The sequence below is a fragment of the Acomys russatus genome, chromosome 8 (assembly GCF_903995435.1).
Source record: "Acomys russatus chromosome 8, mAcoRus1.1, whole genome shotgun sequence".
Classification (NCBI taxonomy): domain Eukaryota; kingdom Metazoa; phylum Chordata; class Mammalia; order Rodentia; family Muridae; genus Acomys; species Acomys russatus.
The window spans coordinates 31,908,856-31,925,663 of NC_067144.1; the positions used below are offsets into that span (position 1 = coordinate 31,908,856).

The 16,808-nt window shown below is 38.4% G+C and overlaps 1 protein-coding gene across 1 annotated transcript in view; it reads left to right on the plus strand.

Annotated features, from left to right (window-relative positions):
- Positions 1–6,972: 6,972 nt before the first annotated feature.
- Myh15 (myosin heavy chain 15) overlaps positions 6,973–16,808 on the plus strand; it is a 118,308-nt gene continuing 108,472 nt past the window's right edge. Inside the window, exons 1-6 of the mRNA XM_051150353.1 lie at positions 6,973–7,060; positions 10,924–11,030; positions 12,089–12,232; positions 14,808–14,964; positions 15,624–15,651; positions 16,547–16,640. Coding sequence (XP_051006310.1) covers positions 6,973–7,060; positions 10,924–11,030; positions 12,089–12,232; positions 14,808–14,964; positions 15,624–15,651; positions 16,547–16,640 — 618 coding nt within the window. The remainder of the gene's footprint in view (positions 7,061–10,923; positions 11,031–12,088; positions 12,233–14,807; positions 14,965–15,623; positions 15,652–16,546; positions 16,641–16,808) is intronic.

The window sequence follows — 16,808 nt, forward strand, 5'->3', positions numbered from 1 at the left end:
CTCTGGCATCTCACAGACTTGTCTTAGAGACATTTTGGGCGCCAAATTCATATCCATGGGTTCAACTTCTCAAAAAGACAAATTTAGAAACAATGTCAGAATTAACTGAGGTTGTCACTGCTGACCTTGACAGGAGTGTATAAAGTGTGGCTTAGCCCTAATCTGTGTATTTCTTTTGCTCTCTGAAAGGTAGGTGTTTGTCTCTCTACACCAGCATAGAGTAACAGGTATGAAAGTTTGCTATATGTAAAAGCCTTTTAAACACTACATTATTCATTATACGTAATGTGTTAATGTAGTTGTTTACCAAATGGTATGGTTAATCTGAGGTAAGAATTTTAACAACACAATTTGTTTTCAGTCATTACAGTGTGAAGAATAAATCCATTATTGTACCTATACTGATGACCATCTCTTGACAACTCTTATCTTCTACTAGACTTAAATATGGAAAACATAGGTCATATCTTGGTAGTCTGGTACTCTAAGTATGTTTTAAACTCTTATCATTTGCTAGATATTTGGAAAAGTGCTTGTTGAATTTAATTTAGGTTGATTACATAATGCCCTGCTTTACATGAAGTAAGTTTACCATTGAATACCTGTGAAGATGTGGATTGCAGTTGGGCTTAAGAAAAAGTTTCATAGTTATCTTGATGTGATGCAAAATAATTGAGACTACATTAAAACAAGGGAAAAGAAACAAATAAAAGCATAGGTCTCCACAAGCCCTTAAATTGACTAAAGATAATCTGTATCATTTTATGATGAATAATAATATCCACAGCTATCCTGTGAAGATTAGGGGTTCCCGCTCTTTAAGAATATCATCACATTCTATTTACTATCTACTAATTTGTGTTTTGTTGGAGAGTATATTTGACTTTTCTGAAGAATAGACTTTTTTAAAACCCTCAGTCTTACTTTTCCCTAGATTTTGGTTTTAGTATATTTTAATTTTTTCTGAAGAACGTGGTACTTTCAGCCTGGTTCCACTGCTGCTGGATGGTGAATTTTAGGCAATAATTTATGTGCTAAACTTTGTTTACTCACTTGTAAATTACAGAGCACTGAGCTAGCTGATATCAAAATTGTACAATGAAAAATCTTGAGATAAAACCAACACTGATCTATCTGTACTTGGGGGGCTGAAACAAGGAGATTGTGAGCTCCAAGACTGCCTAGAATATAGAAAAACCCTGTCTGGAAGGGAAAAAAAAGGATCTTATGATAATTCAACACACATTTCTTGAGTTGAGTATATTTATTTTAAAAAGAAGCAACATACTTAAATATGTTCTTCCAATTGAGTTTCCTTGATGAAGTCAGTTAATTTTATCTTTATACTTACTTTGAATAATTGAATCATAGATCTTAAAATGAAATTTTTACATAATCTAGAAAATGATCTGGTGAGACATTTGAAATGTATTTGTGTGCGTGTGTGTATAAACATGTATGTGCACATGTGTGTGGGGGGGGGGGTAGTGTCCCATGGCTGCCAATGTACGTACATAGAGGTTAGACACTCCTAGGTGTTGGTCCTTGTTTTCAAGCATGTTTGATTCAGGATTGTGTGTGTGTGTGTGTGTGTGTGTGTATGTATGTTTCTGCTGTGTTCTTGGAGCTAACTGGGCTTGAAGAGTCTATGCATTCTCTTGAATCTGCTTCCCAGCTCCCTGTAGGAATTTTGGAATTACAGTTTCTGTCATGGGGCTGGCTTTTATGAAAGCTCTGGCTTTATATGGGTTATAGGGACTCAAACTCAGGTTCTCATACTTATAAAATGAAAGCTTTTATCCACTGAGTCATCTTCCTACCCGTCTCCACCTTTCAATTCAACACATCTTCCTGTATGTACAGGTTAAATGCTGTTTACGATCTTTGGAACCAAGAGCATAAGCCCTGCTTGACATGACTAGGGCAGCTGTGGTTATCCCAGGGATCTGAAAAGAAGGATAACTGCACATAGGAACACCAGACATTGGGTTCACTAGAGGAATGTATGATTTTTTTCATTTTCCCCCTGCTGTCTTTGTATCATTTAGCTAGCTACTAAATATAGCCTTGCAAGCAGAGATTGAGAAAATAGCCTTTTTTGACCCTTTTCTCTGAGTTCCTTCTTTAGCACTTTCCTGTCCTTGTGGTCTTGCCCTCCACGCCCCCAGGAGATTCCTCAGACATTACCTCATGCCTACAGTATTCTGCAGTCATATAGTCAAATTCAATCAAGGTTTGTACCTAAGGAAAAAGCAGCAGATCTCCTGAACTGTATCTCAGCTAGGAGACACTACTATGTTATACTATGGTCTTGGAAGATGGGTTAGTTGTTGTTAGTTGGTTAATTCTCTAGATGTTTGTTAAAGTCCTATCCTGTGCAAAGGACTGCAATTTACTCTGAAAGTGTCTTACTATTAAATTACAAGTTTCAGGCATGGTTAGGCAGTTAAATTTAACATATGATGTAATTATTCATAATTTTTATTTACATAAATAGTAAATTAGCACAGTGCAGGGACCCAAGATAAGATAAGATAAGAGATGCAACAATGAGGGAGTATACAAAGAGCTGACACTGCATGGGAGGGAAGATCCATCAGAAGCTGCAAGAGGGGAACCAGAGGAAGGATGGAGTGGAACAGACATGTTTACAGTGTCAACTGGGGTGGGTCTTGAATGTGCTAGGCAACTTTTTGTCACTATGACAAAATACCTGAGAAAAATAACATAAGGAACAGAGGACTTTTGGTTCATGGTTCCAAGGCTCCAGTCTGTGCCAGCTGGCCCCATATCCCCTGGGATTGTAGTGAGGGTGTACAGCACAAGAGAGCGGTATGACAACCAAGCTGCTCACTTCATGGCAGCCTGGACACTGGGAGAGAGGGGAGCCAGAAACAAGGTATGTCCTTTAAGGGCATGCTCCCAATGATCTTCCTTCAAGTAGGCTCCACCTCCTGATAGTCCATTCAGCTAATTGATGGTGAAGTTCATCAGTGTATTCATATATGGATAACGTTATAACCTTTATATCCAATCACTGCTTAACAGAACCACTAACTGGAACCAAACCTCCAGTGCATATGCCTTTGAGGGCATATTTTTTATATGCAAACCGTATCAGTTAATTAGTAGACCAATTATTTCTTCAGGATTCTTGATTTACACTTCAATTAAACACTTTCACATTTCTCTTTAAGGAGATAACCTGTCAGAGGCACCTGCTTCTATTGAGATCCAAATTGCATATGAGTAAATATGCTTCAGGTACTATAGATGCATGGAGGTGGTAGATTTCTTCATAAAGATTGAGTACTTATGAGTTTTCCAACCAGTAAACCTTTCCAAGGGAAGGCAAGATTGGGATTATCCAGTAGCATGAATATTAGTGGGCATCAACAGTGTTGTTTTACAAAGTAGTATCCCTAACTAAGAGCACTCTCCAGATTTGTAATGTTCACTGGGCCTTGTATCTTAAATGTGTTTAATTTACTGCCTTGAGGTATATGCCCTAACTTGTTTAATGTTTGGTAATTCTCTTCCTCTGTTGACATCTGCAGACATCCATTTTCATTTTTTGCCATGTTGTTGTCATCCATGTGATCAACTAAAGCAGTTTTGTTAAAAAGATACTTAGTATTTATTTACTGGATAAATATTTTTATTTTTCTGCACTATTTGCTGCATAGTTTTCTAAAAACAGAAAGCTTTTAAGGGGAAACACATACAGAAGAATACAAGGAAACATAAAACCAACATGGAAGACTGTCACGGCTGCTGATACGAAAATCATTCAACTATTTTATCAGTTTCTTAAGAGTCATTAATTAAGTTTCTGCTTACAGTTAGGTACTAAAATACCACAACTGCATACAATTCTGCATACCTTTCCCGTGGAACACACTTCCTAGGTCCAATCAAGGTAGATAAGAACAACTATGGCCACCAGGGGGAGAATTAAAGGGACTGTATTCTAGAGAAGGTTAAAATCCAAGCAGATTTTTGCTTTGTTGTATCTATGTTTACTCAATTGTAGCTGTCATCTTGCAAATTTCCCTCTTTGCTTCCTGTTATTGCTTGAATGTATGGTGAAATTAATTTTCAAGCTTAGGATGATACCCCTCATGAATGGACTAAGCTACTCATGGATTGTAGGAGAGGTTTATTTGTTTTTAATAATAAAAGCATGTGCTTTCTGGCATACTTGTTCTGTTATGTGATGTGATTTGCCATTTCAGTGCTGGCAAGAAGGCCCATAACAGATGTTAATGATGATGACATCATGCACTTGAATTTCGATATCTCTAGAACCACCAACTAAATAACTATATATTTATTCTTTATGTGTTTGTGGTATGCAGTTACAATAACAGAAAAACTGAAACACCAGCCTTTGCTACTATCCTCCGTTAATGGTTTTGTATATTTTAGATTCACAAAATAATTTACAAAGTAAAGATACAAGCCGGGTGTGGTGGCGCATCCCTTTAATCCCAGCACTTGAAGGCAGAGGCAGGTGAATCACTGTGAGTTCGAGGCTAGCCTGGTCTACAAAAGTGAGTCCAGGACAGACAAGGCTACACAGAGAAACCTTGTCTCCAAAAACCAAAAACCAAAAAAAAAAAAAGTAAAAACACTTTTTTATTTAACTAGCAATCAGAAAATGCACAAATGTTTATTGATCAAGATCAATTACTACTTTAAACTTTTATTACATTTGTGTGTGTGTGTGTGTGTGTGTGTGTGTGTGTGTGTGTGTACATGTGTGTAAACCTGCACACCACAGTCTATGTATAGGCTAGAAAACAACTTGCAGAAGTTGGGTCTCTGCTTGCACTATGTGAGTCCTAGGGGTCAAAATCAGGTTGCCAGTTGCCAGTTGTCAGTGTTGAGATTTTATATATATCAGACAATGTACTGCCTCTTATAAACACCTACATTATCTAGGACAGAAATTAAGAACCAGTAAGTGTGGCAATTGTTTTCTTTAAAGGTATTTTGATGGAAAATATGAGAAACTCACTCAAGACCACTTAAATTGGGGCTTAACTAAGAGTTGGTTGAGAGTTTGTTGAACTTACCAGAACCAAAAGCAAGAACTGAATCTAATTTTCACCAGGTAGTATTGCTAGGAAACCTACCTCTCTCTTTCCTTCCTTGCTCTCATGTGTTGCTTCCCCTCAGTCTTGTAACTTCCTCCTTACTGATACCTTTAGATTAGAACACATGTGACACTGTTAATCACACTGGAGTGCTAACCTCACCTCCAAGGTTATATCACTCCACTCAAGCAGTATTCAGCCTGAGAGGGGCACCTAAGTTCCAAATCCAAACTGTAAGACATGTTCTTTTGGTTTGGTTTGTTGTTTTCAAGACAGGGTTTCTCTGTGTAGCCTTGTCTTAACTTACTTTGTAGACCACGCTGGCCTTGAATTCATAGAGATCTGCCTACCTCTGCCTTCCAGAGTGCTGGGGTTACAGGTGTGTGCCACCACACCTGGCTTAGGACACATTCTTATTGTGCATTTGGAACATTTACTCAAGTTGGTCCAATAATCTGGGCCTAGACACCCAGGCTACATTGCAGTCATAGTTATGTCTGGCTCACAACTAGGAATGAGGCCAGGCACCTCTCAGAGAATGGGTAGGCTCTGTGCAAATCTAAGCTGTGCCAAGTAAAAGTGGATTAGGATTTGATAACTACAGAAACAGTAGAACATGATGATTCACTGACTATAGACATGACAAAGAAGGAAGAATCAGAGGTGATGCCAAGGGTTCTGTTTGAAGAATCAAAGAATCAAGGCCAGGGGAGGGGCTCTTCTATTCAGATGTCAGGAAATGATGAAAGGAAGGAGAATATGATAGAAAGCAGTGAGCAAAAATATTTCCCAGTATGAATTAACCCTATCAGGAACATCTGCTCTGGTCATAAGGTGAGGGTTCTGGCTTTATAAGTACATATCTTTCACTTACTTCTTAGTCTCCTTCTGGCCTCCCTCCTTCTGACTTTGCTGCAACAGTACCTCATTTTATGGTGGATGAAGATTTCTCTATAAAAAATTGCATAGAGTATAACCATAATTAAAGGTGAAAGAACCCATTAATTGTCAATTCAATCTCTACAAGAATTTCTTGACTCAGTAAACATTTCATTCATATGTGCTTTTCCCCCTCACCCCAACCTACTTTCCACTCCAAGCCATTGCTTTCTCTCTACTGCCTTTGTCATTTCCTCAGTGTCCACCTGCCTCTGCTTTTGTACACTATCTGACCCAGATAGTCAACTCTGAAAGGACACTCACATTTTTATCATTTTATATGCATACTAAATATGTGTCTTAATACCTTCTCTTCTTTGTCATCTATTCTGTGTGTAATGTTTGATACCTAGAGGCATCTAGATTCTATCCTCCATTCATAGCAAGAGTCCTCATGTCTGCAACTTGACATTTGTCAATTTCATCTAGTATGCCACTTGCCAAGGTCAGACCTTTGTGGCTCAAGGCTGTGGTTTGACTTCTACCAGACTCAGGAACTTCTGTCACTTTAGAGGCATATCTTCTATACAATTATTAATTTTTTGTTTTGAAATTGTGTTGGTAAAAAGACAAATAAAAGCTGGGCTAAGATTATTATTATGTCATCTCTATTATATTTATGTTTTCCTTCTTATATTTAAAGAAATTGATGCATTCTCATAGGTTCCTGAAAGCACTTTTGACCTTAGGCATTGAGCTTTTAGTGCTTAATGGAGGACCTGGCTTTGTTGGAGTTAGATGTTCTTGGATATAGTTGTGCCATGGCACAGAAATAGAAGAACCATTCTTTGGTTTTCCTACTATGAATGATTTATCGTTTTAGAACAAATGCCTCAATTCTACTTTTTCTCCTCACATCTTTTTGCAGAACAAATCCTTTCACATTACCTGTAGTCCTACATTGCTTTTATCTCTCTCAGTGGATATTTTAGGAATGATGGATCTGTCTGAATTTGGAGATGCCGCCGCCTTCCTCAGAAGAAAGAAGTCTGACCCTCTGTTACAGTCCTCAGCCTTTGATGGTAAGACTTTGAGGAAGCTGCTGCCTTGAATTCACATTATTACTGTTTGCTTGATTGCAATGAATCATCAGTACTGGAGACTAGCTTATTTTGGATGGTGCACAAACAGCTGCTATGAATCTTTGAACAACTGAACACATCAAAGTGTTTAGGCCAGGAATAGAAATTTCCAAGAAAAAGGGAAATGGCTGGGAGGGATCCCAGGCCCACACCCAATTTATGTAGCTTTCAGTCTAGTATTCTTTTCGGGGACTTGCCATAGGCCAAACCATTCTTAGGAACCCATTAGTTATCAGTGAGCATAGATTTTAGTAGGGAGAGGACGGTGACTTGGCTGAAAGTTGGCTTTACACACTGTGAGGAAGGAAGGAGATGATGCTGGGAAGCTAGAGGTGAGAGTTTTTTCTCTATCTTCAGACATTTCTGCTGTGGGAACCTGGCCCTCTGGTTTGGGTCATTAGGGTTTCTCAGCCAAATTAAAAGTAAGATCATTTAAGAGACTGACACTGGGTATTCACAATTTCTTTGTGCATCATGCAAGGCCAGAGGTTAATGAGGATTTAGCTTCAAATAAAAAGGCCAGGTTCTACATTAAAATTTCCAAATAAATGTAACCTTCACCCCCATTCTATTTTATATGTCTGGGTTGCATGAACATTCTCTAAATTTCAGCTAATTGGAGATTTGGAAGTCAGATTCACAGTGTGGTTTGCCATCAGGTCACGTACGTGTCTTAATTCCAATATTATTTAACAGTGCATAATAAAAACTGAACATTGTTCTGGCATCCAGAATTAGTCAACATTAGACTTTAATGTGACCAATTATAATTCAAGCCAGTTATGAAGGAAATTGTCTTTCTGCCACAGACTCGCCAGTCCTGGATCAGCTCCCAGTTTCCCATCTCTGTATTTCATTTCTGTGATTGTATTCCAAAGTAGCTGACTATAATCCTTCAACTTAAGTCCAATACCAGAACAATCCCTGTGGTTGGAAGTGGCCATGCAGAGGCGTATCACAGGCAGTTAGGTAACGAAGACAATATGGTGATAGTGGTACCATGGAGCAAAATCAAAATTGGCCCAATACAGTAGAGATAATTGGGTCATTCATTAATAGAGTCAACACTATAAATAATTACTTAAAAGAGAGCAATCAACATAATCTTGATTAATTTTTTAACACATAATTTTTTTTTGTAGATATTCAGTGGCAGCAAAAAGATGAAAAACACCAAAACATCTTTATCTCTCTGGACTAGGTGACAGTAGAGTTAGTATTCAGAATCCAGGCCAAGTGGAAATAGTTTGACAATGAATATTTGGCCAACTTGGATTTCAATTCTCTGTTCTTGATCATCTATTACTTTGTAATTATAACAAAGCATCTCACCTTACTGAGCCTTTTTTGTTGTTGTTGTTCATCTGTCAACGTTAAATAAACAAAAACACCTGTCCTTCCTTCACTGCTGTTAGGAGCAATTAATGCTATAAACTGTAAAATAAATGTAATGTAGTGTATTGATACCTAGAAAAGAAAACTAGAACTAATGGGTATCAGGGAAGGAGACCAGTTTTAGAGGTAAATATCAAAAGAATCATACTCCAAAGCCAAACAAATGACTTTGTGCTAGGGATTATGAATCTTTTTTTAATATAACTGTAAGTTTGACTGTAATTTAACTCTGATTTTGTCTCATACCATAGGACACAGCCCCATAAGAAATGACACAAAGAAATAATACTGGTCACTTTTGAGCTTGTTTGTGGTGGGTTTTAATGTTTTGAAACTTTTATATATCTCAAAATTTCTCTAGTAAATGTTGACCATCTTCATATTATATGAGATATTTAATTAAAGATGGTTAGCCCAAAGGAAATAACATGAGGGAAAATATCCTTCATTTATAGATGAGAAAACCAAGACCCAACAAGATGAAATGACTACTAGACAACTCCTTAGTAGCAAGACCAATAATAAAGCCTAGATGACCCAGGTAAAATGCAGGGCTATCTCCATCTTCAGCTCTGCATTATTGATAGCCAAAAGGAATTAAAGGTCAACTTATTTCATCTACTTTATCATTTAAGAAAAGTCGTTGTCATGGACTGGATCTCAGGGAAAGGGTTCTGAAAATTCGCACTCCCACTGTTTCCAGTGATGATGAAACAAAAAGCTCATCATGGGGTAAGAGGTGAACCCTCCTTGATAGAAACACTGGAGAGAGAAAAGAAGTGAGGCACTTGTTAAAGGAAGCAGATAATGGACAAAAACTAATTTAGAAGGAAGGAAATTTGATTTCTAGAGTCATTAGTCTAATCACTGCTAATAGTTAGCTATGGCACTGTTGGTTCTGTGAACAAGTCTTATGCCTCTTCCTAAGTTGAGAGAGAGAGACCAACAAAGAGAGGTAGTGACAGAGGCAGATATAGAGACAAAGAGACACAGAGAGACAGAAACAAAGACAGAGACAGAGAATCATTAAATTTCTTTCAAGTGATAATATATTTTGAAGTGCACAGCCTTTAATATGCTAAGCAGGTACTTTTAAAAATCAAATATATTTTCATATACCAACATAAAAACACCAGTGTTTGCATAAAAGGAACCAAAATAATAAGTACAACACAAAACCAGTATTCAAAAGCATAAAAAAAGCTGAAAGGCAATGAAAACGGAGTTACAATGGATTATTCCAACTGCTTACAACGCAGTTTTCAGAGGGAATTGTTTGTAATGAGGGAAAGGGAGGAAGCAGTGCACTGTAAATTGTCGTAGGAAGAAAACAGTGAGCAATGAAATTCTATGCAGAGAGAAGAATTATGGGAGAAGAGGAGAATGTCTCTTGTCTCTTTGTGTACACACTCATCCCCCACTCCCCGACCCACAGCTCACATTTAGAGAATGCATCTGGTGAGGACCAGCTGTCCTGCAGCAATGAAATATCTAAAACTTTTGTGACTCAGATATTAGGGATGGTGGTAGTAACCTAATTGTTATTCCCTCTAGCATCGTAGTTTAATCAATGCCCTCCCTCCACTCACCCTTCTTTCTATTTGGTTGAGGAATTCTTGTAGCATGCTAAGACTCATTTTCTTTGAAAAGCAAATTTTCTATTCATATTAAATAGCTACTCACCTCAGGTGGAAGGGAATTTGATAAATATTTAAATGAACCTAGAGAAGAAGTTTCTTTCTTTCTTTTTTTTTTTTAAAGAAATTTCTTATATGCACAGGACTCCTAATTTATTTAACCTAAATTATTTTATGGTTTACTTTTGTGAAACACTTCCTTACTTGGGGATAAGGCATTGACTGAGGGGATAGAAGAAGGGAAAATAATATATGATGGGAAATATGAGTTGATTTTACCATATAACTAAATAACTGATATTCTACTTATTCAATCTTTTCAATTTAGCATTCCCTTCTCTTACCAGACTTTCATTCAAAAGTTAAAATATGATATATAGAAATTCTGAAGGACAAGTCCATTAACATATAGTTTTATACAGATGTAACTAGGTCATTTGTGAATGAGTCTTTTTGAGGGGAATGTGAGAAAGGGTAAAATGATAAGGGAATGTCCAGAGGTCTAGTATTGTGGTAGGATGGAGAAGATGAGTTAGGTAGACAATTTCCTTATAACATAATGGCCTATGATGCTAGCAGACATCTGCTTGCTGAGGCTTTCTTGTTTCTTTACAGTCACGCATGGGCAAGCAGTCATGATTAGCATTTATGTAACTTTGTGACTTATTCTGGTGACTCCAAAATTTAGTAGAAACAAGACTGCATCCATATGAAAATGACCAATGGAGATATCCTTGAGTTCTATAGTTATAACCCATATTTTCTCTCTAGGGAAGAAGAAATGCTGGGTTCACCATGGGAAGAATGCTTATATTGAGGCTGAGGTTAAAGAAAGTGATGGTGATGGAAAAGTTATTGTAGAGACTAGAGATGCAAAGGTAAAGAATGTCTTTTCCTCTGGGGTTGTTTATGTTCTGCACCTAGTCAAGTCACTAAGTACATTCTTTCTTTAACACTGAGCACCTGGGGTAAGTGATGTCACTGACATATTGTACAGACCACGTTCATGTTTAAGGTGTTCCTACCCTTACCAAAAGAAATCTAATGAATAGCATTGAATAAATTCAAATGCATGGTGGTTACAGTGGAAAATATAAACTGGACTTCCCAATTGTTTCCACTTCTTTTGTCAATGTTTTAAGTTCCTCTTTCTCTCCCTCCCATTCCATCTCCTCTTTTCCTCTCCTCTTCCTCCCTTCCAGTAACATTTGCTGCTTATTTTTTTCCTTGATACACAGTCTCAATCTATGTTTTTTAGGATGACCTGAAGCTCATGATCCTTTTGTCTTGGCCTCCCCAGTGCTCAATCCAGCTCTCTGAATGATCAAGAAAAAGACAGACTGGGGATAGAGCTCTTGCCTACCATGCATGAATACTTAATTTTAATTTCCAGTACTTTCAAAAATGTTTTTATTAGAAAGAATGTATGATTTTCATAAAATAATATCATATCATGTCCAATTGTGCTAAAATCTAAAGAAAGAGAATAAAGGCAGAGGAAAGCTGTTTACCTTGCAGCACATGGGTAGGAAGCAAAGAAAAATAGAGACAAATAGCACAGAGAAGGTACATGCTTTAAAGTCATATATTTATATTCTTATGTTCCTAAGCTAGGCTCTACTAGTTATAGCTCAACTAGCTAGAAACTAATCCACAGATCAATGTATTGATGAAGTTGATACCCTCATGACCCAATCACCTCTCAGTAGTGCTATTAACCAGAAACTAATTCTTCAAAATAGGCCTTTTGCAAACTATAATATAAGTTTAATTTATTCACAATTGTTGAGCCTCAGTAGCATGATTCCAGTATCAGTTCAGCTGTGCTGAGAATCTTAATGGGGGAGAATCTTCTTCCGTCTCCAGTGCTGGGATCAAAGGTATGCACCACAATACTTTGCTAAGAATGTATCTTTTATTTTTCTGTTCTTTGCAGAGTCTGAGAATTCAAGAGGACAAAATCCAACAGATGAACCCTGCACAATTTGAAATGACTGAAGATCTGTCAATGCTGTTTTATCTCAATGAAGCATCTGTGCTGCACACCCTGAGGAGACGTTATGACAACTGGATGATCTATGTATGTATAAAGGTTCTACTAAGAAAGTCTTGTGTTGAAATTTGTATTGGCTATATCTCAACTTCTTTTAATGATATTTTACATTTAGTTCAAATATTTGCATATAAACATTAATAACCAGGAAGTAGCTGTCTCAACATTTCTCTTGTTTGATCTTGTCAGCATGCATGTCATTTCCCACAGAATGTCATGCTAACTTAAAAATATGAAGCTTAGAACCTGATAGGGTAGACGCCACATGCCAACTCAATTACTTATTAGTTGAGATTATCCATTCCCCTAAAAATAAATCTGGAGGAAAATGTATTTGAAATGTTGCCCTTTCAACATAGCTTTGTGTAAAGATAAAACCAGGATATGCTTGTATTTGTATACACAACACTTTTGTGCACATACGCAAATATGCTGGCATTAGGAGTGTATAAACATATATTCATGGACACACTTTCCTATTTGTATAAAGAGAGCTAGGTGGTCATTGGGCATTTTCCATGGTATTCTGTATCAGTGCTTTCAGGAAAGAAGAGCTGAAGCTCTTGTGTCCATGTGTTTCTGATTACAACTGTCTCCATGACTGTCAACTAGCTTATGCTTATCATTCATAGCACTGGACTGTGTGATCTTTGAAGGACTGCTTTATTTTCCATTAAGTTCTCAATGAATGCTTAAGTAATGAATCCGTCAATGAAAATGATTAAAAAGGCTGGGCATGGAAGTGCATGTCTCTAACCCCCACACTTGAGAGGTAAAGACAAGTGGATCTCTGTGAATTCAAGACAATCCTGGTCTACAAATGAATCCTAGACAGCCAGGGCTATGTATAGGGACTCTGTCTCACAAAACAAAACAAAACAAAACACCCCACACAAACAAGCAAAAAGATAAATACATTCCATTTATGGACCAGGAACACTGCTAAGTCCAGATAGCGACAGAAATTTGCTAAATATGGACCTGAATTTGTGTCCCCTGTGTATATATACCCACTGCTTTACTCATAGAGGTTGAAGGGCGGCACTAAGGCTTGTTTACACTGTGAAAGACACATGTTTCAAAAACAACACAGCAAGCCCTAGAAGAAGATGGGGCTATCTGCTATTATGACACCCAGTCCGTGATGCTCAGAAAGCCATCTATGCAGTCCTAGGTGAAGACGGCTTTGTCCTTTGTCCATATTTCCCCTGTCTTGTTAAACCCTCTCATGTTACCTTTCTATAAAATGGGATATTAATGTCTGACTCTACATAGAAGTTAAAGGATTAAAATATATTAGACTGGGCAATTCAGTGCCTGTCCTTGTTGCCCATACAGCACTTTGGGAAACCAACTGATTTCTCCATGATCATTAAGTTCCTGCTGGTTTGTTTCTCCTCCTCCTGCTAATCCTATGTGTTAGAAGCAGCACTGAGATTAGTTGAAGATAGTGGCAGTAGGGATCCGTTGTCACTAAGACTGTGACATGCAACCATACTACTCTTCAACAATTTAACTTACCAGGTGACTGTTTTTGTTTCTCTGAAGATTTGTCTCTCAACAAAATTGCTACTAAGTGGGTAGTTTAAAACACCATCTAATCATATACAGTACAGGCCTTAGTCTCAAATTGAAAACAGTGGAGCTCTACTTCTTTTGGAGGCTCTAGAAGAAAAGGTTCCCTTATCTCTTCTGGCTTCTTAGTGGTACTGGTCTTCCTTGTGTTGGTTTTCCCCCAATCTCACTTCAAGAGGTACATGTTGGGGCTAGAGAAATGGTGTAATGCTTAAGAACACTGGTGGGTTTTGCAGAGGAACCAGGTTTGGTTTCCAGTAACAACATGAGGTTCACAACCATCTATAACTCCAGTTTCAAGGGATCTAATGTCTGCTTCCTGCCTCTGCACCAGGCACATATGTGCACACATGCATACATGCAGACAGGCAAATGTTCATACACATAAAAATAAATATAAATCAGATGTTTTGGCATTACTGGCTGGTTTTGTGTGTCAACTTGACACAAGCTAGAGCCATCACAGCTGTGGTTGAGGAAATGCCTCCATGATATCTAGCTGTAAGGCACTTTCTCAATTAGTGATTGATGTGGGAAGGCCCATCCCATTGTGGTCGTGCCATCCCTGAACTGGTACTCCTGGGTTCAATGAGCAAGCCAGGGGAAGCAAGCCAGTAAGCAGCACCTCCATGGCCTCTGCATCAGCTCCTGCTTCCAGGCTCCAGCCCTGCTTGAGTTTCTTTCTGACTTCCTCCAGTGATGGATTATGATCTGAAAGTGTAAGCAGAATTAAACCCTTTCCTCCCCAACTTGCATTTTTGTCATGGTGTTTTTGTTGCAGCAATAGAAACCTAAGCTAAGACATGTCCCTCAGAGATCAAGAGTTAATCCCAGGTCTTCATGTTGGCCTAACCGAGATCTGTCTGCTTCACAGACAGAAGTCCCTTCTTCACAGGATTTCAGATCTGTCTTTTTCCATGTTCCCTTATAAGTAAATATTTAAGCTAGCATTAGATGATAGGAAGCCCTGGCACACATGGGAGTGTTGCTAGTCTGTGTTCTGAAATACACTTTGATCTCCTCTCAGACATATGCAGGTCTCTTCTGTGTGGCTATAAACCCTTACAAGTGGCTCCCTGTGTATCAGAAAGAGGTCATGGCTGCCTATAAAGGAAAGAGGAGATCCGAGGCTCCCCCTCACATCTTTGCTGTTGCCAATTGTGCCTTTCAGGATATGCTTCGCAGTAAGTAGATGCCCTACAAAATGAAAAGTGAAAAGCTCTGAAAGAAGTTTTCTCCATGTCACCAAAGGACGCTTAGGCATTGTGACGGACCATGGCCTCACAGCTGCCTCATCTCTTGAAGCCCCAGTTTTCTCCCAGATACAATGCAGGCAATACAGTGTGGGCCTCCTATGGCTCCAGGGACAATTAGCTTGTACTTCAGAGTGAAAGAATACATCTGTAGTGCTGGGCGGGAGGCTGGCCCAGATAGTGCCCCCTGCAGATGTCTGCTCTTATCACACCAAGCATCTGCTATACTGTCTGATAGAGGAGCTGTTCTGTAGCTGTTACTGTACAATGACGCTGAAAAGGCTGAAAATGCCAACCAGTAGGTAGTTACTCTATATTTAGAGCAAGGAACTGGGCCTAGAATTATATGTGCATGTGACTAGTAAAAATAGGGGTATCTGTTTTCATACTCTATATTTCAAATGAGGGGTTTTCAAGAGTAGATGAAACAAATCTTTCCCCCCAATTCTAAGTTGAAACTCAAGAAAAAATATTCATAAATTCATGTCAGTACATAATCTTCAAGCATAAAAACAACCTAGCATTCTCTCTCTCTCTCTCTCTTCTCGGTCATCTGCTCTCTCTCTCTCTCTCTCTCTCTCTCTCTGTAGATGGAGAGAATCAGTCCATACTCTTCACGTAAGTGTTTGTCTTATTTTTTCCCCTATGTGAAGTTTCATTGGAAATAGATACTTTTACGTTACTGAGAGTAAAACTTAAGTTTGTCAAACTTGACTTGTTTAATCTTCAGGTACAAAATGCATTCCACGTAGGAAAAGGCGCTGTGCAAGTAGTCATACTACTCTGGTTTAAGGTGCTCTGTCTCCATCATGCAGCGACCCTTTAGGAACTATATGGTACAGTCTCAGGGAAGAGGCCTCCTGTCATGCAAGCATCAGCTTTAAAGGTCTCTGTGCTGGCTAGTTAAGCAGAGATGCTGACCATACGTAGAGTATGCTTGTGAAATAGATAACTTGCTGGTTTTAGCAGCCAAGGCACAGTACATATAGTAATACATGTGTGCCTTTGGAGGGTGAAGAGAACCTGGGATACGTTATTGAATGTTCATTCTGTTGGAGAGAACACCAGGTGGGCACTTTAGTGTGAGCAAGTGGGTGAGACCCAAGGGTTATGACATGTGGAACTCTATGGTCCTCCTTTGCAATGATAATGACAGGCTACGTTACTGACTCTCAGTTGGTTTCTTTTATCTTAAAGGGGAACATAGCTTTTTAGAATCTTAGAGCTGAGTGGCTTGCTTAAATTCAAATCTATGTTTTTTTTTTCAAATAGCATGGCCTGGCTTCTGAATTTTATGTATCTAAAGGCAGGCTGGAACAAATGTACTCGATTATCAAAGGGAAAGGAGAAAAATAATGCTCATATTCCTGGTGAAATGATTGACAAGCCGTTTTTGAAGAAAGGGACCGGATATGATCAGAATTAGCTAACTTTCATTACATTGATCATCAGAACCAGTTACCTGTTTTTATTTATTTGTTTGTTTGTATGTTTTTTCAAATTTAAACCACAGAGGAGAATCTGGAGCTGGAAAGACAGTGAACACCAAACTGACTATTCAGTATTTTGCCACCATGGCAGCCATAAGTGAACCCAAGAAAAAGCTGGTAAGTCTCCATAACATCATGAAAGGTGAGGTGGCCTCACCTACTGAGCCATGTAGACTCTTCCTGAGAAGTATGGGGACTAAAGAGGGAGAAAGAACCAGAGAACAATTAGCAAAGCTGTACTTTTCTAATTCTATGATAAAATATCTGATACTGCAATTTAAGAAA